This window comes from Solanum tuberosum, unplaced genomic scaffold (assembly GCF_000226075.1).
Source record: "Solanum tuberosum cultivar DM 1-3 516 R44 unplaced genomic scaffold, SolTub_3.0 scf00093, whole genome shotgun sequence".
NCBI lineage: Eukaryota > Viridiplantae > Streptophyta > Magnoliopsida > Solanales > Solanaceae > Solanum > Solanum tuberosum.
Window position 1 is genome coordinate 700,363 of NW_006239018.1, and position 24,370 is coordinate 724,732.

General features: G+C 34.1%; 3 protein-coding genes across 4 annotated transcripts; all 3 read right to left on the minus strand.

Annotated features, from left to right (window-relative positions):
* Nucleotides 1-3,798: 3,798 nt before the first annotated feature.
* Nucleotides 3,799-10,480, minus strand: LOC102600681 (aluminum-activated malate transporter 4-like). The gene is made up of 6 exons (XM_006347491.2): nt 9,882-10,480; nt 9,329-9,466; nt 7,728-7,991; nt 7,500-7,636; nt 6,977-7,123; nt 3,799-4,893 (listed from the first exon to the last, which is right to left on the minus strand). Exons 1-6 carry the CDS (start codon nt 10,258-10,260, stop codon nt 4,243-4,245), a joined length of 1,716 nt encoding a protein of 571 aa, XP_006347553.1. The 5' UTR covers nt 10,261-10,480; the 3' UTR covers nt 3,799-4,242.
* A 3,867-nt stretch (nt 10,481-14,347) lies between these two features.
* On the minus strand, nt 14,348-21,443 carry LOC102601031 (pentatricopeptide repeat-containing protein At3g18110, chloroplastic). Of its 2 annotated transcripts, XR_367344.2 has the most exons (5): nt 17,742-21,443; nt 17,405-17,605; nt 16,433-16,523; nt 15,064-15,924; nt 14,348-14,847 (listed from the first exon to the last, which is right to left on the minus strand). XR_367344.2 is itself a non-coding variant. In XM_006347492.2 (4 exons), exons 1-4 carry the CDS (start codon nt 21,353-21,355, stop codon nt 15,400-15,402), a joined length of 4,431 nt encoding a protein of 1,476 aa, XP_006347554.1. In that variant the 5' UTR covers nt 21,356-21,443; the 3' UTR covers nt 14,348-15,399. The 2 variants fall into 2 exon arrangements, 1 of the variants encoding a protein (XP_006347554.1); XM_006347492.2 differs by having other exon boundaries at nt 14,348-15,924.
* Nucleotides 21,444-22,846: 1,403 nt separating this feature from the next.
* On the minus strand, nt 22,847-24,044 carry LOC107060678 (zinc finger MYM-type protein 1-like). Its single transcript, XM_015308832.1, has 2 exons — nt 23,465-24,044; nt 22,847-23,352 (listed from the first exon to the last, which is right to left on the minus strand). Exons 1-2 carry the CDS (start codon nt 24,042-24,044, stop codon nt 22,847-22,849), a joined length of 1,086 nt encoding a protein of 361 aa, XP_015164318.1.
* Nucleotides 24,045-24,370: the final 326 nt, after the last annotated feature.

A 24,370-nucleotide genomic window follows, 5' to 3' on the forward strand; every position in this document is an offset into this window, starting at 1 on the left:
AGTGAATTTAATTTCTTTGATTTGTTTTCCCAAAAAATAAAAGCATTAAATTCATATATATAACTTATATAAGGGTAATAATTTTGTGTAAATAGGAGTAACATACATTTTGTCTCAAATTGCATCATATTCTTTTCTTTTTAATCTATTATATTTAAAAATAATTTAATTATATATTTTAAGAAATCAAAGCAAGATGTTATTTTCAATTTTATAATTATAAATAAATAAATATATCTCAAACTATTTCGAGTATTAATAGCCAAATTTAAATTTCAAAATTATATTGTGAATATAGATAACTTTTAATTTTAGTAAAAGAAAAACTCAATACTCCTAAATGATTTCTCAAAGAGGAGTAAAAAGGAATGAAAAGAGTATTTCTTTCATCTCAATTTAAGTATCTTGTTTTTCAAAAAAAATTATTTTGAAAAGAATAACTCTTTTTATATTTGATAATTCTCTAATCTCAACATTTTGCATGGCTTGATCATTTTGGTAAAGATATTACACATATCAATATTGAAAAGTTTTCATAGTTTCTTACTCTATATCTAATCAAATTACTAAATGTTTTAAATTGAAATGAGTAGAATATTTTTTTCTCATTAGATTATATATCTAGTATTTTGATATATTTTATTTGAGCCAGAAATTTATCTGAATAAACCCTCCACCTACACAATATAAGATATAAAAATATATAATTACGGATATATCAATTTCTCCAAATCACACTTATAAAATCACACTAAATATATTATTATTACTATTATAATTGTTATAAATTATATATTTAGTCAAATATACTCACATATATTGGGATGGTGAGAATAATTATTTTTGGGACCGGAAAATAGTTTCAACAACTTTGAAAACTTATATTCACCAACTATAGTGTATAGTGTATATTAGGGTAGGTTTGAAATTGGATGAGTAATTTGATCCAAAATCTAATCCATAACACTAGACGAAGTTTCTTTAAAAGTATTAAAATATAGCGGCAAGTAGAAATAGACTATGATTATGACACATTAATATGTCATAAAAAATTGAAGCTCACATAGCTTAGAGAATCCTAGTTAATGTTTGTATACTTTGATAAATACAATTGAGTGTATCGAAATTAAAAATTTCGCTACTAATATGATATTCGATTTTAAAAAAATTAAATGCTAAAATATATAATATCATATTAAGGTTTCTTGAAATATTTCTATGAAAACCATTCAATCTTTGTTATTAATATAAACTAATCAATAAATTATATAGGGAAAATGGTCTGAAATATAATCGAACTTTGACCGAAATTGCAGTAACGATACCAAACTTTGGAAATGATCTTTTACCCCCTACACTATTTAATAGTGTATTTTAAATGTATATATATGCCCACGTGGACATCATAAATATTGCATAATTATAAATAATAATGTGCCCACGTGGACACATATATACCTTCTAAATACACTATTAAATAGTACATGGAGGTAAAAAGTCTTCCATAAAGTTTTGTATCGTAACAATAATTTCGGCCAAAGTTAAAGTATTTTTCAGACCTTTTTCCCAATTATATATAATCGTATAAAATATGATTTACCCAAGTTTTTAGTATTTTTGAACAAAAATTGAACTTCAAAGACATCAATTCTAAATAGTTGAGATATATTTCTTGTTCGAATATTTTCGGTCAATTATTTTTTCCTGTTCATATTTATTCGTTTATTATTTTAAAATATTTTTTTTTATTTGTTATTTTTAACCTATAAAGGAAAATAAAAGAGAAGAGAAAAGAGGGGAAGAAATCAGAAAATTTATTTTTGTTCATTAATGTGTGACACTGCATTTTTAATAAATATGGAGGCAGAAAGCTCATAACTATTCCCCCAATGAAAAATAAGACACGTAATAAAAAATAAGCTTATCGAAGGACTAACTGGAATTAAATTGTCCGCTTTACCATTTTTCTTGTCACATTTTTAATTTACATGTTCTTTAAGAAATTGTTCTTACTGTTCGATATTAGTTGTTAATTTATTTATTTTTAAATTAAAAGACAAAGCTAATTACACTTTTCTTAAGAAATCATAATTAAGAAAAATAGTCTTACTAGTTTAAGCAAACAAAAATAGTTATAGTTTACTTATCCACAATAGCTCCAACCTCTTTATAGATAGAGTGTAGAGCAAATTCCCAATATGAGATAGTCAAAATTGAAGTAAGTCCTTGTGATTCAACCAAAGGGCATATAATTTATCAACTCCACAAAAAAGATTTGAAGGATTAGAGATAATGGGTGTAAACCGAAAAGGATTCATAAGTAATTGTTAATGTAGACGAGGTTATCAAATTCTGAGGTGTCGGTATCAATCTATGCCAAATCGTTCCACGTTTACTCGTAGCAAGATATTTTAGGATTATTTTTTTGAGAATTTTACAAATTTATTTACATTTGAAAAAGAAATTAATTGTAAAAATAATAAATCAATTTTATCTTGCTTTTGTAGAGTTTGGATATGAAATCGCCGCTATTGGAATCCTATTATGAATCAAGTCCAATCCAATGTGGATATCAGGGGCACACAAATAGTTATTGGGCTGACAAGAACTATTGAGGCAAAAACAAACAGAAGAATTAAGTTAATTTGAGATTTAGGTTGAATAGTGGGGCACGGAAACGGTTCAATCAAAAGAGTTAATGGTAACTGATATGTGATGCAAGAATTATACCTATTGTTAAGATAGAGAATCTTATTCCTCTCATCTCCCTTCTTAGAGCCTAAATATTTCGTTTTCATTCTTATTTGTGTCCTTTAATTACTTGTAATTTCAATTTCAATAGCTTGAGTGTTGTAATTACGACTCTGAAGTTAAAAAAAAATCATGTTGCAATTTTTATCAATATAGTGAAGAATTCGAATTTGTTAGACTTTCAAGCACGAATTCGAATTTAATTAGATTCTATTACAAAAGTTGTATTATTGATAGATTTGAAAAATGGAGTGTGAAACTCGTGCAAAAATCACACACACATTTTTGTTTTATTTTTATAAAAAATTCAAACAAACATAGCCTTGAAAAATCGTGGGGGCTGCTTCCTACGTGAACCAACACCACCCATTGCTGACTAACTATTACGAATAAAGCAACCCTTTAAAATTCGTAATTGTAATTAATATTTGTCCTTGGGCTAACTAATGAACAATATTTATGGATTTTTTCTTTCTGCAAAATATTACTATAAGTTATATTATTAAATTTATAAAAGTCAAAGAATATGCTTTCCCTATTGAGTATATCTCCAAAAAGATGACAATATTGAAAATAATTCTACTTTTTGCGTTGCACTTAATATACTTTCTGTTAGTATATTAAATGTCAGGGAAAATTAACAAACATGCATTTGAGCTTGTACCCGAAAAAAGGAATTACATTAATTCTCGAGTACAAGCCCAAATGTGCACTTGTTAATTTTCATATTGACACCTCAACTAATGCTTGTATCTATTAAACGCTACTAGGGTGAACAAAAAAATGACCTCTTTTCTCATGAGGGTTTCTAATTTCTACATGTTTAAAGAGATGCTTGATGATCTCATTGATTTCCAAGCTGAAAAAGTAATGGTATTGACTATTGAGCCTCAGAACTTTCTTTGGTGGAGTTAATAAGCTAGGATGTTCTTTCAAACACCCTCTACCGAAAAACCATATAATAGATGTTGAACCCTGTTGGTGAAAATATTGTCTCCACCACTGGTGGTATGGAAGCAAGAAAAACTTAGAATGCTAAACAAATGACTTTCAATAAATTACTATTATTCATGCAAGTCCTTCTGAAAGCATCTTTTAGAGATGCAATCTGCGTATCATGACAAGACCATATTATCCAGCTAATGTCCTTTAAAGATCTTGAATGCTTTACAGATTCAGCAGAAACAAGTACAAATATTATAATGTACATATACATGTACTCTTCTTCATGCACTAATAAACTTTTTGGGTCAAGAAGATTTTTATCTATTGGATTCACAGCTCTGAAAACATGCTGCAGAACAGAAACCTTTTCTTGACATTTCTACAATTCTTAATTATAGTATACATAATCATCTCAAAAACATCTTCAAGAGAATAGTTTTCATTCGAAGCCAAAACCTGACATGATCGATAACATCTTTGTGATTGTTAATAGCAGAAGGAAAGGTTACCTCGATAATAGAAGCAGGAATGGTTACATAACCTGCCTCAAAGAGTAGTTGCCTCTTTAGTATCTACAGGTTCCTTAAATTTTGCCTTTTCACTGAGCTCTTGAAATGCATGTAGAAGATTCTGAAGTCTTGCAACAAACTCAATCAACAAGGATGTAAATGTTGACAGTGATAATGTACTAGCACTTTCAAAAGTCCGTACTTCACGTTCGTTTAAAATCACATCTCCAATGAGTGAAAGACGTGAAGGCCACATTGTCTGCTGCGTGAATACATCTGCTGAGGAACCCCATTGTGAAGTAGAAAAGTTGACACTTACATTTGGATTAAGAGTATCCATGTGTTTCAATGTGTGAGCAGACCTTAGATGGAGAGTAGCTTCACTAAGGGAGTTAATTACCATTGGTTTAGGTTCATTGTCCTTAAGTTCTTGTAGGCGTTCAGGATCTTCAAACTTCTTAGGTCTTTTTGAACTTTCCCAATTCTCTGCATTAACCAAAAGATAAGATTTTTGGTCAATCAACAATTGGAGATCCTCAGCAGCTTCATGAACATCTTTGAGAGGATCTCCGGGGCTTAGTTTCTCCATCTTTTCAACTTTCTCCCCAAGCAGTCGTATCACTTTAGCTCCTTCAGTCCCAACTCTCTGAATCTCCTTCATAAAAGTCCGCCTCAATTCAGATGCTGCCTACAAGAAAGAAAAAAAAATGCATGAAGAGGGCATGAATTTTTTTATCTAAAATCAAGAACCATAACAAGTGCAAACAGGAAATATATATAGCTCCAAAATCAGTTTTATGTATTTTATGCAGCTAGCTGTCACTGATGAATAGACAAAGATTCTTGAATTTTTAGTTTATTTAGAGGAAATGATACTAAAATGGATATAAACATATATATATATATATATATTATGCTTTGGTGAACTGCCATCACGCTAGATGAAATTTTGTCATGTTACTTAAGTTGAAGCTGACATTAAAGGGTTTTCTATATAAATACTTCTTGAGAAGCTTCCTTCAAACTGTTTAAGTAATAAAATACACTAGGACAAAAGTCATCTCAACATTTTAAGGATACTTATTTGCGTAAAAGATGATCAAGTTATAGCCAAAATGAAAGGGTGTTCAGCTAAGCTGGCAGTTAGAAATGATACACAATTGATAAGATCTGACTAGAGTTATCAAAGGTGAAAAGCACCAAGACCAGTTGGGGCATTTAGTGCAATTAAAGCATGGGATTTAGCAAAGAAAGGTGCTTATGAAGAAAAAAGAGAAGTTACATATGTAATATAAGAAAAAAATTCAACCAGTTCAAATTTCTAATTAAGAAGATATCAAGATGGAGTTCAAAGTTTGGAGTGACTGGTTTTCTTAAGTTAAATTTCTCATTTATTATTCCTGATCATTAACACATTCATTCACATATTTTGTTCGTAATTTATATCACTTTCTATGCTAGTTATATTCCCGCTCTCCGCCCAAGATCCCAAAGAAAGTAGCTTATTTATTACACTTCTTATTTAATTCCATAAAATATCCTTAAATTAAGGAGTTGGTGTAGTTGGCCATGCTAGTGGTGATTCTAACCCTCCCTTATGTTTCCTTTCCTGCCATCCTCAAGAAGGAAAAGACTCTTTCTACTGTCCAGCTAGTGCTTCCCTCTTAAAGACAGTGTCCACGGATGTATTAAGGGCCTAAGGTGTTTGTATTAAGGGCCAAACGTCCAACCTAAGAGTTAACCAGCTTCAAGGTTTAAGCACTCCTAAAGTGGGGTCTATCGGAAACAACCTCTCTACCCTTATAAGGTAGGGGTAAGGTTGCGTACACCTCCTTTTCCAAACCCCACTTGTGGGATTTCACTAGGTATGTTGTTGTATTTATCAAACAATCCAGTGGCATGGTGTTAATCTTTGTGAAGGGCACGAAGGTCGATATTTGACTACTACGTAAAATTACAAAAAAAAAGGAGAAAAGTTTGAACATTTTATGAAATATATATAGCAAACCAAAACTGCAGTTCCACAGTTGACTTTTTATCCCCAAAGCCAAATAGGTTAGTCAAACAAATGAGACCTGTCAATTACTTAACTAACTAATCTGATATGTCAACATTCCGAAAATTAGTACTGAAGAATCAATTGAGTTTTCATCTGATTAAAAATTAATTAATAGTTCTGCGCACACCTTTCGTGTTTTACCATAGAGGGAGTGCAAATCCCTTAACAGGTACTAACTTTAGCATAGTTCCTATGTGTCTACCATTTCCTAATTATGGTTCCCAAAAGGTGTGGTCTAGCGGTTAATATAGTGGGTGAAAACCTTGGAGACTAGGGTTCAACCCCAGCAGTGACAAAAAAAGGTTAGGTGATTTCTTTCCATCTTCCTAAACCTTGGTGGCAACGTTACCAAGTAGCAGGTACTCGGTGGAATAATAGAGGTGCAAGCAAGTAAACCCCAACACCACCATTATCAAAAAAATAAAAAGGTTACGTAGAACTGCACACGTCGAGTATGCTGATTAATTCAAGTACATCTCTCCTATACATATGCTGATTAATTTAAGTACTTATCTACTATACATCTAAAATATTCCTATTGATTAATGATTATTCAAGCTGCCTAATTCTATAACAGACTAAAAACGAAAAAAGAAAGAAAGTAACTGGCAGGTATGAGTTAGGCTTCAAACGTATGGAATATAAAATAACAAAAAAATCTGTGCAGCATATTGCTTTACGCTAAGTTTGAGTTTTTTAGAAAAAGCTATACCTGTATTTCCGAAAGAATACATCCATGCATTGCCATTATCATGAAAGCACAGTGTCGTAGTGCACCACTGACTCTAGTATATTCACCCCAAGGATAATTGAGCATTCTGTATCGTCCATGAGGGGGTTCCCACACAGCAAAAGCTAACTGAACCAAGATACCAAAATTAGCAACCCAAGAAAACAGATTTTGTTCCACCATCCCTAATGAATGTCCAAATTCTTCTTTTTTCTCTTTCCATCCAAAATATTGTAAAGCTACACTATAAGTTACACGTGCTCTACCTTTATTCTTTGATTTCTTTGATACACAAAACTTATCAGCCTCAACTATTAGTTATATGTGCTCTACTTTTATTCTTTGATTTATTAGTATACAAAACTTACTAACCTCCACATGATACCCATTTAAAGTTGAACACTTTCAGACCTTAGGATAATATAGTGCCAGATGGGACATTCAACTTGGAATGGAGGAAATACAACATATTCACAGTTAAGCATCAATAGCAACATAGAATTACCAGAGAAGCTTCTTGGCTGGTGGACTCTACAGCAGTCCTGTAACCACTGTAGATAGGATCATCAGATGCCTGGTAAAGAAGAATTTTTGATGGTATCCTATCGTATTCAAGACATTGCAAATAGTCTTTGACACAACCTAAAAAAGAAGCATGGCAGATATCAGTCAAGCATATCATGTTTATGTTATCCCAAGACAACCTAAATATAAGAGATGAAAGAATCTTTACCTTCCAAAGAAGTAGCGACACCCTTAAAGTTTTTCACCACCAATTTGTGCAAATCTTCACCAGCCCAAATAGGGAAGATGCATATATTTATAACCAAACAAACAGCAGCTCCAACCCCAATAAGTAACAATCGAGAAACAGCTGTCTTTACAAAATCCGAAGTCCCCGATACTAGCACTATACAATATGTCAATAAGAAAACCCGGAATCCATATTCATATTCCTTCAGTGGAGGATACAATTTCATATAAGTTGCGCAAAATCCTGAGTGAAAGAGAGAAAGGTAGAGATGAGAGTAGGATAGAAGTGATTTACCGGATATATATATATACACACACGCATATTTTCACCAAAAGGTACAAGGAAATAGAAAGAGAAAGCAAAAGAGAGAGAGAGAGTATGGTATATATTATAGGAAAAGTACAGATTAGGATATCATAGTATGTATTAGCCTTGGAACATATAATCATATATAGTAAATGCCATTATTAGCTTTTATATCATGTAGTAAGCAAGCAAACTCTTCCTCTCAATGTCCCATTTAACGCTTAGGTATGATACAAGAAGAAAAATGGTGATTCTGGCTGTGATATTGATGCATAAGGCACATGGGAGGTAAGATAAACTGAAAAAACCTTTCCTTTCCTTTGGAACAATTATTATAGATGTGTGATTTTCTTGAAATCTGAATTAATGCAACGTTCTTCAGTAAGCTATTGAACCTAAGCATTTTATTAAGGATACTAGACTGATTTATTCTTCTTTTATGAAGTTGGAACCCGAGGGGCATATATGTGTCAAGAGGTTCACTCAATTCAAGAGTGGAGAACTATGCCTTTGTCTACATAGTTTCATTGATGCTTTAGTTGCGCCTAATATAGGTGCTTATTTTGAGGAGATAATAGTTCAGATTCCTTTCATCTTTTCGTTCTCCAGTTTACTGTTCATGTCACCCAATTGCCAGGCTGGAAGAAGACCCTCTCTGTATTTCTTTCCTTGTTCCATTTGTGCTACTAATCACCTATAGTTTGAAATCCTTCTAATCCAATATTCCGAAAATAAATAAATATATATATATATATAGTCCAAGAAGAAATTGAAAACCCTCGAATCCTAAAATCAAAATTATATGAAGAAGCAAGTTCACGCCTTTCTGCATAAGCAGCTGTTCATACCATGATTATGAAAATTTGGCCTTTTGCCCCCTTCAATATTCTTAAGTCATGAAACCTATTAAGAGCACGAATTAAGTAACAGTTCGCATTGCATTGAACAGTTGAAAGATTGAAGCCTAATTCACAGAAGGATGCGAATTAAGTGCTCAAGTTGCATCAAATTTAGAAACTTGACATATGGTTCAACTTTCATTTTCTGTCCAATTTGGCTTTTGTTTTTACATTTATTAACTTATATAGTCAACGTATTTATAGTTTCTAGCTAGATCTAATTGATTCTCACTTCACTTTTTCAATCTCTAAGCTAATGAAGAGAAGCAGAAAAAACAAGACAAAATGAATACATAACCTTTTTCATCATGATTCATACATAAACACAATCATAAAACTTGAAGTATACTAAAACTCTAAAAATTGAATCCGAACCTGCAATAAATACACTGATCACAATCAAAATCTCTCGAAATCCTCCAGCCATAAGAGACAGTTCAGCAATGCCCAAAGCTAATCCTCCAGCAGAAAATGTCCCCAAAGCCCTGTTAAATCCTTTGTTAAGCGTTGCACCTACACATTTAAGTTATAATAATCTCAAATTAGCAATAACCCTTTTCTTCCATCAATCCAAAAAACATAAAAGAAACTGCAAAATTGATACATAAAAACAAATTTTAGGAGATCCCCTCGTTAGCTCAGTTGGTTGGCTACCCGAACTACATGAACTTTCACCTTATTGGTCAGGTTTCGATTCACCGCCTTGTAATCAATCCACTCCCTTATTTTCCTTCTCCTACCCCAATTTTCTTTTCTTTTTTAAAAAAAAAAATGAAATTTTCTTAGAATTTAAATAGTTCAGTTGGTTGATTGTAACTATTGAACTTTCAACGGATTGGATTCAATTCAACATCTTGTAATCACTTCCGGTATTTCCCCTTCCCTACCCCAAATCAAAGAAGAAGAAGAAGACGAGATTTTCGCATACCTATGCTGAATTCAAAAACGACGACAACAGTAAGAATCGCCCAAATGGAGTGGCTACCAATATAGGGTATGGGTTCTTTGAAGAAAATGAGAATCGAAACAAGGGCAAGAGCAAAACCCACTTTAGCAGAAAAGATAATCTTCCTCGGATCACTACGACCCATTTTAACTGCTTTACTTGCAGCTTGTTTGACATTGTTACAGTACTCAGAAACTCGATAACGAATACGTTCTAGAAAGGTCTCGTTCCCAGTAAAAGAACTACCACCACCACCTACACTCAAGTCTGAATAGCCTTTTCTGAGTAGTAACAATCTTTCTTTGCTTGTTTCATGGAAGCTCTGCTTCAATGAACCCAGATATGCATTGCCTGCTGCCATTTTTATTTTTATTTTGGATCAAAATTGTTAGAGAAATTGATGAAGAAGTTGCATGATTCTTATATGGTGTATAATCTGATCTGAATTTGACTAAATTATTGAGATTCTTTATTGTTTTCTGTCGTCAATTGGATCTCAAGATTGGAAGTATTTGGTCTCTGTTTTTTCACAAAAATCAATTTTTCTTCCCCAATTTTTCATTTTTCAACTATTAGTCGTATTTGTATTAAATTCCGACTAATAACTTGAGTTATTTATATGATCGTTAGATGTATTGTATTGTATTTATTTTGTTATAATTAAATGAAGTGATTGTTTGATTATCTGATTGAATTTTATTGTATCATTAAATTGTAAAAAGTCTTATTTTATTTCACTAATGTAATGGTCTCTGTTTTTTCACGAAAAAATCAATTTTTCTTCCCAGTTTTTTCATTTTTCAACCATTACTCGTATTTGTATTAAAATCCGACTAATAACTTGAGTTATTTATATGATCATTAGATGTATTGTATTTATTTATTTTGTTATATTTAAATGAAGTGGTTGTTTGATTATCCGATTGAATTTTATTGTATCGTTAAATTGTAAAAAGTCTTATTTTATTTCACGATGAATTTGGTGTATGCTTTGATTATTATTTAATTTAATCGTTCAACTTTTTAATAATAATTTTATTTTGTATTCTAATGTTTTTTTAATAATATTGTAAGTTAATTTTTTAAATTGATATGTGATATTATGTAGTGATAGAAAAATGATATAATCTACTAAAGTATTATATTTATTAAAATAATATTACAAAATGGAATTTGGATTTAATTCATCTCCAAAAAGCTAGCATAAGAGAAAGGATTATTCTCTTCAATGTAAGATTCTTCATTCATCATCCCGCATGCCTAAACAAATCGTGCGATATTAGTGTATGCACAATCAGACATTGTCATCTCCTACTGAATGTGTGAACATTCTAATTGGAAGATTCAATATCGAAGGCTCGATTTTAATATTTAAATAGTTTTGCGTCTGACATAACTGACAACTCCAACAATTAGTTAAAAAAAAAAAAGAAGAATTATCCAAAATTATATTTGAAAATTCAAGTCACCTCCGCTGTGAAATTCTTCATTTATCAAATATAATATAAGATGAAACAACACGTAACAATCATCCAAACAAGTTATAATTTGTAACTAATTTCTCGATCAATTACATAAAAATAAATTCTATTTTTATATATCTTTTCTACTTGCTTAGACTTTACTATTTGTTTTTCCTTTCTATTTACTTCTCTTTTTCTTTGTAAAGAATATTTGTCAATTGTCACGCCATATAGTAGCATGCTTTATTTGGAAAAAATATTATCTCCACTAAAAAATCATATCAAATTACTAAATATTAAAATATAAATATCTGTAATTATAACTAGTACTTTAACAAAATGAATAATAATAATAATAATAATAATAAGGTTTTGTAAGTCAATGAGCAACCGCCAATATAAGGATAACTAATAATTAATCCTCATTTAATAATGATAATGATATCATTTTTCTAATTAGTCAGCTCTTTTAATTCCATTAAATCATTAAAAAATTGAAGTCAATAAGTAGGCCGGTTGCTTTTACAAAGTTGCACGTAGCATTTTGGTTTCTCTATTTGAATAAAATAAAAAGAAATACTATGAGTAGTTTTAATATCCTAAAATAAACTTTGGAAAACATTTTCAACCATAATTTTCTATAGTTTTAGAATATGAATAAAAAAATGAAGTAATTATATTTATTGTATAACAACTTTTAGTGGTAGACCATTTGCTTTTACTAATTTTTTTTTGTTTTCCACCCGGTGTCCGGAAGCCCATATTAGAGTTCCGACTAAATCCGAATCGCGCATTGCAGGGGCCATTTTGGGGGTGGCGCTCCCAACAGAATTTTCTCCATACCCAAGGCTCGAACCCGAGACCTCTGATTAAGGGTGAAGCACTCCCACCAATGCACCACAACCCATGTTGGTTGCTTTTACTAGTTGGTCTACCTGTAGAGGCGGGGATAAAGCTAGAGAGACAAAATAGAATTTATTCAAATTTTCTTCATTAATTTTTTTTTATGTATAAGGTCAATTTGATTTTTATGAATCTCAAAAGCATGACTTAGTGATCGACGAGGTCAAAATTCCCCAAAGGTTGTGTGACCAATTCTAAATTATTTGCTTTATTTTTTAAAAAAAATAATTAAAACTTATTTTAGTATTTTTTTTGTCTGGTATTGTAGTTACCCATAGCTTTCAACTATTTTTTTTTGGTTTCCATCCGGTGTTCTGAGCTCCAATGTATCCAGATCACGCTCTGCAGGGCCCATTCGGGGATGGTGCTCCCAACAGGATTTTCTCCATACCCAGAGCTCGAACCCGAGACCTCTGGTTAAGGATGAAACACTCCCACCAGTGCACCACAACCCATATTGGTATAGCTTTCAACTATTGAAGTACCATTTTTCATAGTATTTATTTTCCATCAATAGAAGTAAGGCACATTATTACTTATTTCTTTTTCTGGTTTGGTTGTTGCTCATAGCTTTTAGTTATTCAAGTGCCATTTGTTAGGAGAAATTACATAATCACATTAACATTAGAATCATATATACTAATCCACTTTATTTTGTGAAATAATTATATATTATCTCACTAATTAATAATTTTGTATAGATTTCAAGTCAGATACGCCACTTCTTAAGATTTCTCCTTTCTTTCTCTCACTCATATGTATTTTTAGTACCAAATAAATTCTGAAACAAATAATCGAAACTTTCCAAAAAAAAGTTACGAATCAAAACAAAACTAAATCAATTGCCAAAGTACATTAAAAAAAGTTATTGACATATAAAATTAAGTATTAGAAAATATTTTTGAGTCATTTATAATATATTAAGGGAATTTTTGATCTAATAGGTAAAAGGAGGTGTAAATTTGAATTATTTTTAATAAGTTAAGAGCATTTTTGATTCATTAGATGGAAGCAAACCCAAATTTGATCCAATAGGTGAGATGACCAGTGGCGGAAGGCTAGAACTCGCGACCTCAAGGAACTTTCACAACATTTTAACTAGACTAAACCTTCAACTTGTTTTAAGAGATGTCAGTACTTGTATATATATTTATTAAACCAAAATTTTAGCTCTATATGCAATGTAATTTTCCATTTTCTAAATTACTGTTATTTCAAAGGATGATGGAGCAAGATAAAAGTAGGAAATAATGTGAAAAATAACATGATAAGGCGAAATAAAATTAGTCTTTTCCCTTCGCTGCCTTGCCCAATTTATCATACTACAATCTTTTCGTGCTTATTTTATATTTTGATTTTGTTTAATAAAAATCCTACCTTCATCGTTGTCTAAAGGCCCATATTTCCCCTTTATTGGTGATATGAGATAGCGATTAATAAGTTGATAGAGCTAACTTCATAAATGTTTGTGTATCTCATAATTGAATCTTCATGATTTATTTCAATTATATGTGCCTTCTGGCCATCGGAATTGACCACAAAAAGAGGTTCACATTATTTGACATATTCATTTAGGGATAAAATTGAAATTTTATTGAGAATCGAAAAGTGCAATAATATCATAGTATTCTCTCGATTTAGCTTCACAAGACTAACTTCTACTGTTATTGATAATATTATGCTTATATCAATTTCGTTTTATCATATTTATTATTGATTTGAAAAACATCAAACTATAATATAGTAATTAGTTTGTTGTTTTAAAATAAATACTTTTTTGTTAGTTGATTTTGTATTGCACACCCACACCCAACAAAGCATTGGAAGGAAGAGAAAATCATGGTCATGGGCATCTCCCTGGCACTTACATCTTCAATGTCCTTTCAAATTGCAATAGATATAACTAACCAAAAAAACCGACAAACCAAGTCAAATCGGAAAAAAATAATTGCCTAATGATTTGGTTTGATTTGATATTGGAAGAAAAAATCCGATCATAATTGATTTGGTTTGGTTTTAACTTGAAAAATAAAAGTCAAACTGAAACTAAACAAAATAGAGCAAAACAGCAAACAAGAAGAATATGAAAAAAGAACTGAGAAAGATCAATGGGCATGTCCTGTCAAAGTTTGCTTCTCTTTGACCACACAAAAGGGGACTGGTTTTCATATGAGCAATATATAAAACATGGCCCAAAACTAGGTATAACGGCACATTTAGCGCGTTTTCTCCCTGCCTAACATTTAATTCTACTCTCTATCGCCAAGAATAACCTGCAGGCTGCAGCTACATGCCTACATAGATAACACGGCGACTTCACATTCCAACCGTTGCATGTAGAGCATGATCAGGTTTCTGCACGGCAACACAAGTGCTGTAGAGAGGTAATAACTTACAAGCAAGCAGAGATTCCTTGAGCTCATCCCCTTGAGGCTTTCTAAAGCTCCTCTAATTAAACCTTAAACACGGGCAAGACTCTCATGGGATCAATATATCAGGTTGACAACCTCTAGTTAGGGGCCACATGTATGTCTTGAGCCTCGTTAATGAGAACTACACAGATAACTTAGAAAAGAGTGACTCTGCGAGAAAAAGCAAATCAATCAATTTCTAAATGTACAAGAATAGTTGTTGAGTGGATCAAATTTTTTGCAGAAGACTTGGAAGCAAAGTTGGAATGCATGTAATATATAACAATGATGAAATGTGAGTCTTTGTTGAAGAAGATTTGGGTATATTTGTAGGGTCAGGGTGGGGGCTGGGGCAGGGGAGGGTGCTGAACCAGTGGGGAAACTTACTGAGAGGAGTTCCGGATATTGTTTAATTAATCAGACAGCAATAGAGAACGTCTGAAGGGAAAACTGTTATATGATTTTGTTAGGTTAGCTGATTGAACTTCCCTTGCAACTCTGGAATTGTTTGAAGTTTTGTGATCTCCTCTTGATTAAACTTGCATTCGCCGTGACACTGACACCTCCACATGCTCCTTCCTCAGTCAGCTATTTACACCGTTCATCCTAAGAAAAGAATGTCTCTCAGACTATATTCTGGAACTTGACATGCAATAGCACTCGGGATTTATGGAACTTTTGATCCCACAGAGGACAAGAGCATCAATTTCTCAGGCAACGCCATCATTTTGCAGGACCAGACACCCTGACAAATTTGTTCATCCTGAAGCTTTTTGTATTCCTCCTCTTTGTGACAGCAGTACTCTTCAACTTGGCTAACTTTTCCCTTCTCCCCTCAATGTCAGCTTGAATAACTTTTTCCCTCTTCTCATTTGACAGCAAAGCAAGCCTCGCAAACTTCCTCGGGTTTACTGGCCCAAGCCTTTCATTAATTTCCTTGAAAGCAGGAACAAGGCCACGCCTAATAAAACATCCTTCAATAAGCTGCATTGAGTTCATCTCCGGAAGGCTAGGCCTATTTTTCAACTCAAGATCTAAGCAAAATGGGGAATCTTTCAACCACATTCTTAAGGAATGAGCTTTTGCAACAAGTATTCCAGTCCGAGTTTTACAAGGTAGAAATGGAGAACCCATCTCCCAAAGGTATGCCTTCACTGTACTATTTAAAGAAACTCTGTTGTAGTCAGATTTACCAGTAATCAGTACGACGGATTTGGGAGATTCAGGAAAGCCCTCCAAGGATGCATCCTGCAGAAACAGTAAGATTATGTCAAGCTCTGTTCACTTTGGGCTACCTTCAGGAAACTTTGACAACAATGGTAAAGTCATCAAAAGGATCTTATAAAGCAACACAACAAAAAAAAAGTACAACAAATATATATTAAGCATGGACATAAATAAATAAATATTTATTAGTTCATTAAGCTATGCTACAACTATAATGCAACAAGACTTCGTTTTATCCCCTCAAAGAACAAAAACGGAATTTTGTCAATGTTAAGTTTGTTAGATATAGCTGTAGGGATCGGCTAATAAGATCAGTGCATTTAATCACAACTCAAGTTTTATGATGCTGCAATTAAGCAATTTTGTTTTGAACTCATCAATACGAATCGGCAGAGAGGAGCTAGTTCACAAATCCCCTAATTGAAAAAGAAATCTTTATATAGAAAATATGGAGCTTTAAAGAGCTTGAACATGTATTCTTCCTTTGGGATACGGTCATGGAATATAAGCTTTTAAAGGAAAACATTGCCTGCATATGGTCAAGCCATAATGTGAGACCAACAAGAGCAGCACCCGCAGACAGCTTCCTGAAGTCTGCCCCCCAATCCTTGTCAGCCACTCTGCAGAATAAGGTGAACATCAATTAGATAAAAATGCAAAAATAGTAAAGCTTCAAAAATAAGATTGTCATGAAATGCATGTCACAATCTTGACGTCCATGTAAAGATTTAAGCAGACCCTCCTTGATCTTAGGTTTGATGCAACATTCACAAGTAGCAATTTTAAACAGGGTCTTCAATGGAGAGACAAAAAATAAGATCAAGGAGGGTCTGCTTAATTCGTTACATGGACATCAAGATTGTGACATGCATTTCATGACAATCTTTAAATTGAAACTTAGTTTTGATGCAGCATTCAGAAGTATGCAATAACCCCAAAGAAAAGCTGCAATCCTAGGCTAGTGAAACCTTAACTATCCTACCTCAGTGTGTGATTCCTGGGGGTTAATCACTTAGAACCCAAGTTTCTTGACCCCCACACAGAGGGAGGGGGGGAATCGAGTTCCAGCGGTGTATAATGCACCATTTGGGTAGTGTAATGGTTACCTAAGAAACCCTTATCCAATAGTAAGTCTACAGCCGCAATTCCAGCAGGAATTTGAGTCTGATTTCAAGAGAACTCCTAAAGGATTTGAGGAGAACTGGAGAAAGGAAGATGCAAAAACTGGCATTTTAATCTTTCAAAGAGACAATTATGAACAACATATTCAACAAATGATATCAGATTCTTCGAGTAAGAGGTGCAAATCAAACCAAATTTCATCTGGAAGATCCCTGTGCATTCCATTAAAAAAAATACAAAAGAAATGACAAAAAGATTAAATCAAGAGGTTTCCAGATGCCATGTAGTTTTTAAAAGTGGGATATCTAAGCTATAGATCAAATACACCACGATTACAAGTATAGATCTCCCTATTATGTTGCAAGCCAAGTCAATGTACCTGAAAATATCATTATGGTAAATGCTCCTTTTAATAGCCAGCTGAAAAACCCATGAGGCTGTGGCACGGAGTTCAAAAGCCCATAACAGATCTTCCAAAGCATTTACAAAATTCAATGCTGCTTTATCCTCTGCGGTTTCAATTTGCTCCAGGTACAGGTCTAAGTCCAACACCAGAGACTCTGAATTCTCTGTTAGAAACCTGCAATTATGAGACAAACAGTTAATTGAAGTGAGGAAATGGAAGAATATAGCAAACCCATCCCTCAAAAGACACCCACACACCCACAAAATAGAAGTTTTTGAAGAGAGAAAAGAATATTAAATTCAAATTGTGCCTGATAGGAAGATTAAAGCCAGCATCAGCGACAGCATTTAAAAGAGTTTTGGCTTCAGTAATGTATTCGCATAAACTAGCGGCCCGGATAAAGCAAGTCCATATCCTGTGATCTGGTTCTAGACCTTCCCCAATCATCTCCTTGAGCTTCAAAAGGCCAGTATCGTAATCTCTGCTCTTGAGATACGCATCAATAACAGAGCCATACTGTAGAGTACTGAGATTTACACCATTTGACTTTAGACTATTCAGCACTTTCTCAGCTTCCATTGGATGGCCTGAAGTACCATATGAAGTCATCAGCAAATGCATCGTAGCATCAGATGGTTCAATCCCTGATTCCTTCATCTTCTCTATTAGCTTTTCAGCCTTGGAATGATTTCCAGAGCTTCTATACATTTTCATCATTAAGTGATAAAAAGAACGATCGAGGTTATGTCCTTCTGACCTCAGGCTTTCGAAGAGTTCTTCAGCTTGTTCCAGCATCAGCTCCTTACAAAATGCAGCAATCAGGCTTTTATAAGTGTCTCTCTCAGGGAATAGACCCAGCCTTTTCATCTCATTCACTAACAAAAGAGATTCATGAGGCCTACGATCTCTACAGTACATTATTATCAAAGTATTGTAAGTATCCAAATCTGGTTTGAGTCCAGCTTCTTGAATTCTCTGGTATATGTGCACTGTCTTCTTGAAATCTTCAATTCTAGTATATAACTTGAGCATTGAATTCCATATTGAAAGATCTGGCTTGAATCCAGCTTCCTCCATTTCAGAAAGCATGGCTTCAGCATCCCTCACTTGTTTAGTTCTGGACAGTAACCCAATTATAACTCTATAAAGATGCATGGTAGGTAAATATCCAGCAGCTCTCATTCCATGGTAAATTTTCTTCACTTCAAATACGTTACCAGCTTGAGCAAATGCCTCAAGCATCAAAAGAATGGAACTCTTACTAATCTTAAAACCCATATCTTGCAGTTCCTGGATCAGAACATACAGCTCGTTTAATCTGCCATCAACAATTAATGCTTGCATGAGATTGTTTATGGTATCCACTGTAGGGGATGGACCATTTCTCATCATGGTATTGAAAACAGCTCTAGCTTTCTCATAGAAACCACTTAAAGCATAAGCTTGTATTAATGCATTATAAGCCATCCTTCCCACAACACCATACCGATGTTCTATAGTTGCCACAACACTCTCTGCCTTTTCAACTATTTTGAGCTTACCATATGCTTCAATAAGACTTACATGAAATGAGATGTCCCCAAGGAGCATACCATTTGCTTCCACCTGGTCAATCAAACAATGTGCTGTTTCTGGAAAACCCATCTTGCAGTAAATGACAGAGATTATCCCGCAAATATCCTGAGAAGGTTTTACACCCTTGGCCCTCATATCAGAAAATATCTGAGAAGCTTCAGCAAACAGTTCAGCCTCCTCGCAACACTTGATGAGGGACTCATACACAGAAATACTGAATGTATATGAATCACCTGTCTCGCGGTATTCATCCAATGCAGCATTCAAATTTTGAGCTTTGCAGTTAATAATTATTGAGGCATCAGTTATAAGTTTCTTGGACATGGACCTGGAATCATGCTCTTTCACAAAATTTAGCAATTCTATAGCTTCTGAGATCTTCCCAGATGAACTGTATGAACCCAAAATAGATAACAGGTCATCATGATTAAATTCAGAACCCTCCTCAATGACTAATCTCAACATTTTGGCTGCAAAGTCATAGCATTCACCCTTAATAAGTAGAGATGAAATGGATTGCGGACCCAAATTACCCAATTCTTTCAAGTCCTTAATCACAATCTGGATATTTTCTTCTTCATTTGCTCTTCCAAGAGATCGGAGCATAAATTCATATAGAGCAAGTTCAGGCGTGAATCCATTGCGCACCATGTCATGATACAACAACATTGCTTTCTTGGTCTCACCAAACCTCAGATTCATGTCTAGCATCACTGTGTAAGCCAGGTGATCCGGATGAATTCCAGAACGTACCATGCAGTCGAACATATCTTCTGCGTCAACCCTCTTCCCTGCCTTTGCATAACCACAAATCAAGGCACTGTAAGTTCTCACTGTTGGCTTTATCCCTGCATTCAGCATCTCAGACATCACTTTTGAAGCCTCTGCCATTTTATTGTCTTTCCCTAGTGAGTCAATAAGAATAGTATATGTAATTACATCAGGGCTTCGACCAGAAGACGTCATGTCATTGTAGACTTGCAATGCAAGGTCATGCCGACCCTGTTTCCCATACATGTCAATGATGGTATTATAAGTCATTTCGTCCTTCCCAAAACCCATGTTCACCATCTCTTCACAGATTTCTTTAACCTTCTCAATATTCCCCTGCCTAGCAAATGCATGGAGCAGTGAATTATATGTCACTGCATCTGGATAAAAGCCATTTGCCTCCAGTTCATTGAACAGCCTTGCAGCCTCACCATCCATTCCACATCTCCCAAAAACTGAAATCATAGCATTATACGTCCACAAATCAGGTTGGCATCTATGACTTTCCATATCATTAAAAACTTGTACAGCTTCCTCAACATTTGATTCGCGTGAACAAGCACTAATCAGAGTGTTATAAGTTATTATGTCAGGTTGAGTGCCCGAACTCCTTACTTCATCAAGAAGTTCAATTGCCAGGTTTGGTGTCATAGGGCCTGATTTGAGACGCGCATTAATCAAAGTATTAAAACTCACAAGATCTGGCTCAATCCCGCGCTCATGCATTAATTCAAGTAACTGTTGAACCCGGGAAAACCTCCCATTTCTAGCGTAAACACCCATCATTGAATTATATACTTGAACTGTGTTTCCAATACTTTGCTCTGCCCGCATAAAGATCTCCACAGCCAATGCTTCCTGGTTGGCCTTGCCCAGCACAGCAAGTATTGTTGCAAGCATCCGGGCATTCGGAGAATACCAATTTCGAAGATTCAACCATTCATAAACCTCCAATGCCCTTTGCCAACTAGATTGACCAACCCATTTCACCACAAAGCAAAAATCAGTAGGGGTCATTTGCACCATCTTTTCATCCAACACATCAGCTACAAACTCCTCAGATTTCAGCCCCAAAATCTTATCAGTTAAAAATTGTACCCTCTGACGCCAATCTTTCGCCCTCTTGAGCGCAAGTTTCGTCATTTTCTTCGCCCTAGTCCTGCTGGGTCTACCCAAAACCTCTTGGGTTTCATCATTCAGTTGAAACCCATTTGAGTTCAACGACTCCTCTCCCTTCTCCATTCCTCTTCCCTCATAACAACCCACATTCCCATCACTTCCCGAATCAAATTCAACATCTTTTACAGACGGGACGGCAACAGATAACGGGGAGGGCTGTGAACTTTGATGGGTGTCAGTGAATTTCAAGTGGGGCCATCTAGAAGATGGAGAAGCTCTGGTATATGTAAATTTCTTGGGAGTATTATCTCGCTCTTCACTAACAGTAGAACTAGTAGTAGCAGAATTTGAGGAATCTAGAGAGCAAGAACAAAAAGGGGGTTTTCGGGTTACCTTTGATTTTGCTGTTGAGTTGAACTGCGGCGGAGCAATACTTAGCAGCGCCGTAGATGCCGCCATGCCCTTAAGAAATTGCCTTGGGGAAGAATTGAAGCTAGTAGAGAGCTTTCTTGTTTGTATTTGCTGTAATAGAAATTGACAAAGATATTTGTTGTTTTTTTTTGGCGGGTTGTTTATCATATATCTCACACTTATTATACGGATTTGCTCATTAGACAAAGAGAGGGAAAGTTGAAATTCGGTTACTCGGTTAATAGTTATTATCTTTAGGAAAAAATAAATTATTTATCTAATCTTTTTCGATTTAGCTAAAGCTTGATTGGAAAGCTGTTCAGAAAGTTTCAAGTATCTTGAATTGGTTATTTAAAAAAGAAGAAAGTCACTAACGACAATGGTGTAGGGTGAACGCGTTGTATTTGAGGTCTTATGTGATAAGAAGGTGAAGTCAAAATTTAAAACACAAGTTTTATAGAGTGATAGTTAGACTGACTAAGTTGTATAGGACAAAGTATTAACTAGTCAAAAATTCTTATTTTTAAAAGTCAGAAGTTACGGAAATGAGCATGTTCTAATAGGTGTAAGGGCATATTAGGAGAGATAGAATTAGATATGAAGATATCAAAACAATTTGGGAGAGACTTGGGTGGAGGACAAGATACGAAAAGTGAAATGAGATGGTTCATACGTGTGAAGAGGATCTCAGTGTGGACAGAGGCGTATCCAGGATCTCAAGAACATGGGGCATTATTATTTTCAAAATAGACAATTAATTCAATTATATAAATTTTACGGTGAGAACAAGTTGACGAGCAAGTAGGTAGTAGCAATCTTTATATAGTAATATATTAGCAAAAACATCATTCACTTACAATTGTCCTCGACGAGTTTTCATATTTTGAAAACGGTCAATAATAGCATAATTACTTACATTTTTAAATATACTACGCTTTATATAGCAAACTAAACAACCATTCAAAAGATCTTCATCCATCCTATTACGCAAATCATTCTTTATGTACTTCATTGATGAGAATGCTCTTTCCACGCTTGCGGTAGCAACAGGAATAATCAAAGTTAGCTTCACAAGTAGATACACAAGTGACCAAGTTTGATCTAGTTTTGTCTCTATCATCACTTTTGCAAGATCCTTGATTCCCTTCAAGTTGAGAAACTTGCTATCACACTTTTGAGCATAGACAATAAAATCATCGAGTTGAAAATTGAGTTCCCGAAGCTCTTTATCACCAAACTCACTTGGGTAGTACTCGGCTAGTTTCATTATCCTATCCTTGTGAAAATTAGCAAATGAATCAACCGGACTCAAACTAGCCATACCGAGGAGCAAGTCACTAGTCACCACATCAAAACGTTATTGAGTTCTTGAAGTGCCAAATCAATGACAACATAAAATACTTTCACACGAAAGTGAGACAAATATGAAATATTGGACCTCTTACGCTTCGACTTCCCATTAGAGTAGTCTTCATTCATTTTGGGAATTGAAATACCATGTTTACCATAAAATAAGCTAACCTCATCCATCATAGAGTCTCATTCATCCTCTCTCATCATTTGCAATCGTTTCTTTGAAAGGTCAAGCAATCCCATAGCATTAACGATATCTTGATCTTTCTTTTGTAAAACTTTATTCAACTCATTCGTCAATAGCAACACCTTAAACATCAAGTGCAACATAAAGACAAATTCAAATTCATTAATCTTGCTCAAAAAAATTTCCGCCGCAAATCTATCAAGATGATATGGACAATCACGTTTCATATACTTAAGCACATTAACAATTGAAGAAAAATGAATCAGGAAATTGTCCAAGGTTTTAAAATGAGACTCCCAACGAGTATCATCCGGTCGTTGGAAGCCACGTTCTTGATTCAAACCTTGCCCTGTATGAACTTCTCCAAATTTAAACAACTCTTCCAATTTATCTTCTTGATGTTGTCGAAGTGAATCTCTGCGTTTAAATGAAGCTCCAATAGTATTCAAAATATTAGTGAGAACATAAAAAAAATTATCCACATCCGAATTCTTTTTGGAAAGACCTACAAGTGCCAATTGCAATTGGTGAGCAAAACAGTGAATAGAATATGCAGATGACGTATCTTGTAAAATCAAAGACTTGAGACCATTTATTTCCCCTTGCATATTAATTACTAGCCCCATCATAACCTTGACCACGTATTTTGGATGTACATAATGAGTGATCCAAAAGCAAAGAATAAATTGCCTTTTTTAATGATTGAGAAGATGTATCATTTACGTGGACAATACCCAAGAATCGCTCTATCACCATTCCACTTTTGTTGACATATCTCAAAATTAGAGCCATTTGCTCCTTATGAGAAACATCCTTTGATTCATCAACTAATATTCCAAAATAATCACCGTCCAAGTCTTCAATGATAGCCTTAGTTGTTTCTTTAGCACAAGCCTCCACAATATCTTTTTGAATTGTCGGACAAATCATCATATCATTTTGTGGAGCATTACCTAATATTACTCTTCCCACATCAAAACTTCTATCCCCATACCATTTCAAAAGTTCAAGAAAAGCACCCTTATATTCGGAACCTTCACTTTCATCATGTCCACGAAATGGAAATCCCGATGTCAAGAGAAATCTTGCTACATCAATTGAGGCATTTAAACGCATCCGATAATCACTTCTTGCCTTTTCACTTTGCTTGTCAAAAGAAGATTGGATCGATTGCCGTTGGTTTTTCAAATCTTGCATCCTATTGAAACATTTATGATGGATACTATTTACCTTACCAACATGTTTTTTGAATCTTTCTAAAGCTTTGTTCCAACACCTAAAACCATCTCTTGTAAATGAATCTCCGGCATTTCCACGACTTTCAAGTTCATTCTTGAACAAAAAACAACACAAACAAAATGTTGTGTCTGCTTTAATGCTATATTCCAACCATTGAGATCTTCTCTTAAACCAAGTTGGTCGAAATTGACGCATTTTATCTCCAAACTTAGTTTTAGGGAAGATATGATCAACAGGTTGACATGGCTTTTTTTGAATGTAATACCTCCTTACCGCATTTCGAA

Excerpts from the sequence above, each read along its gene's own strand:
- LOC107060678 (XM_015308832.1), bottom strand. The coding sequence starts at position 24,044 with ATGCAAGATTTGAAAAACCAACGGCAATCGATCCAATCTTCTTTTGAC. Across the intron at positions 23,353-23,464 it reads TCAAGGTTATGATGGGGCTA|GTCTTTCCAAAAAGAATTCG; the intron begins GTAATTAATATG and ends TGGCACTTGTAG.
- LOC102600681 (XM_006347491.2), bottom strand. The coding sequence starts at position 10,260 with ATGGCAGCAGGCAATGCATATCTGGGTTCATTGAAGCAGAGCTTCCAT. Across the intron at positions 7,637-7,727 it reads TGTCGCTACTTCTTTGGAAG|GTTGTGTCAAAGACTATTTG; the intron begins GTAAAGATTCTT and ends CTTCTTTTTTAG. Across the intron at positions 7,124-7,499 it reads CCAGCCAAGAAGCTTCTCTG|TTAGCTTTTGCTGTGTGGGA; the intron begins GTAATTCTATGT and ends ATCTTGGTTCAG.
- LOC102601031 (XM_006347492.2), bottom strand. The coding sequence starts at position 21,355 with ATGGCGGCATCTACGGCGCTGCTAAGTATTGCTCCGCCGCAGTTCAAC. Across the intron at positions 17,606-17,741 it reads GGCTTTAATCTTCCTATCAG|GTTTCTAACAGAGAATTCAG; the intron begins GCACAATTTGAA and ends TCATAATTGCAG. Across the intron at positions 16,524-17,404 it reads TACCATAATGATATTTTCAG|AGTGGCTGACAAGGATTGGG; the intron begins GTACATTGACTT and ends CTTATTCTGCAG.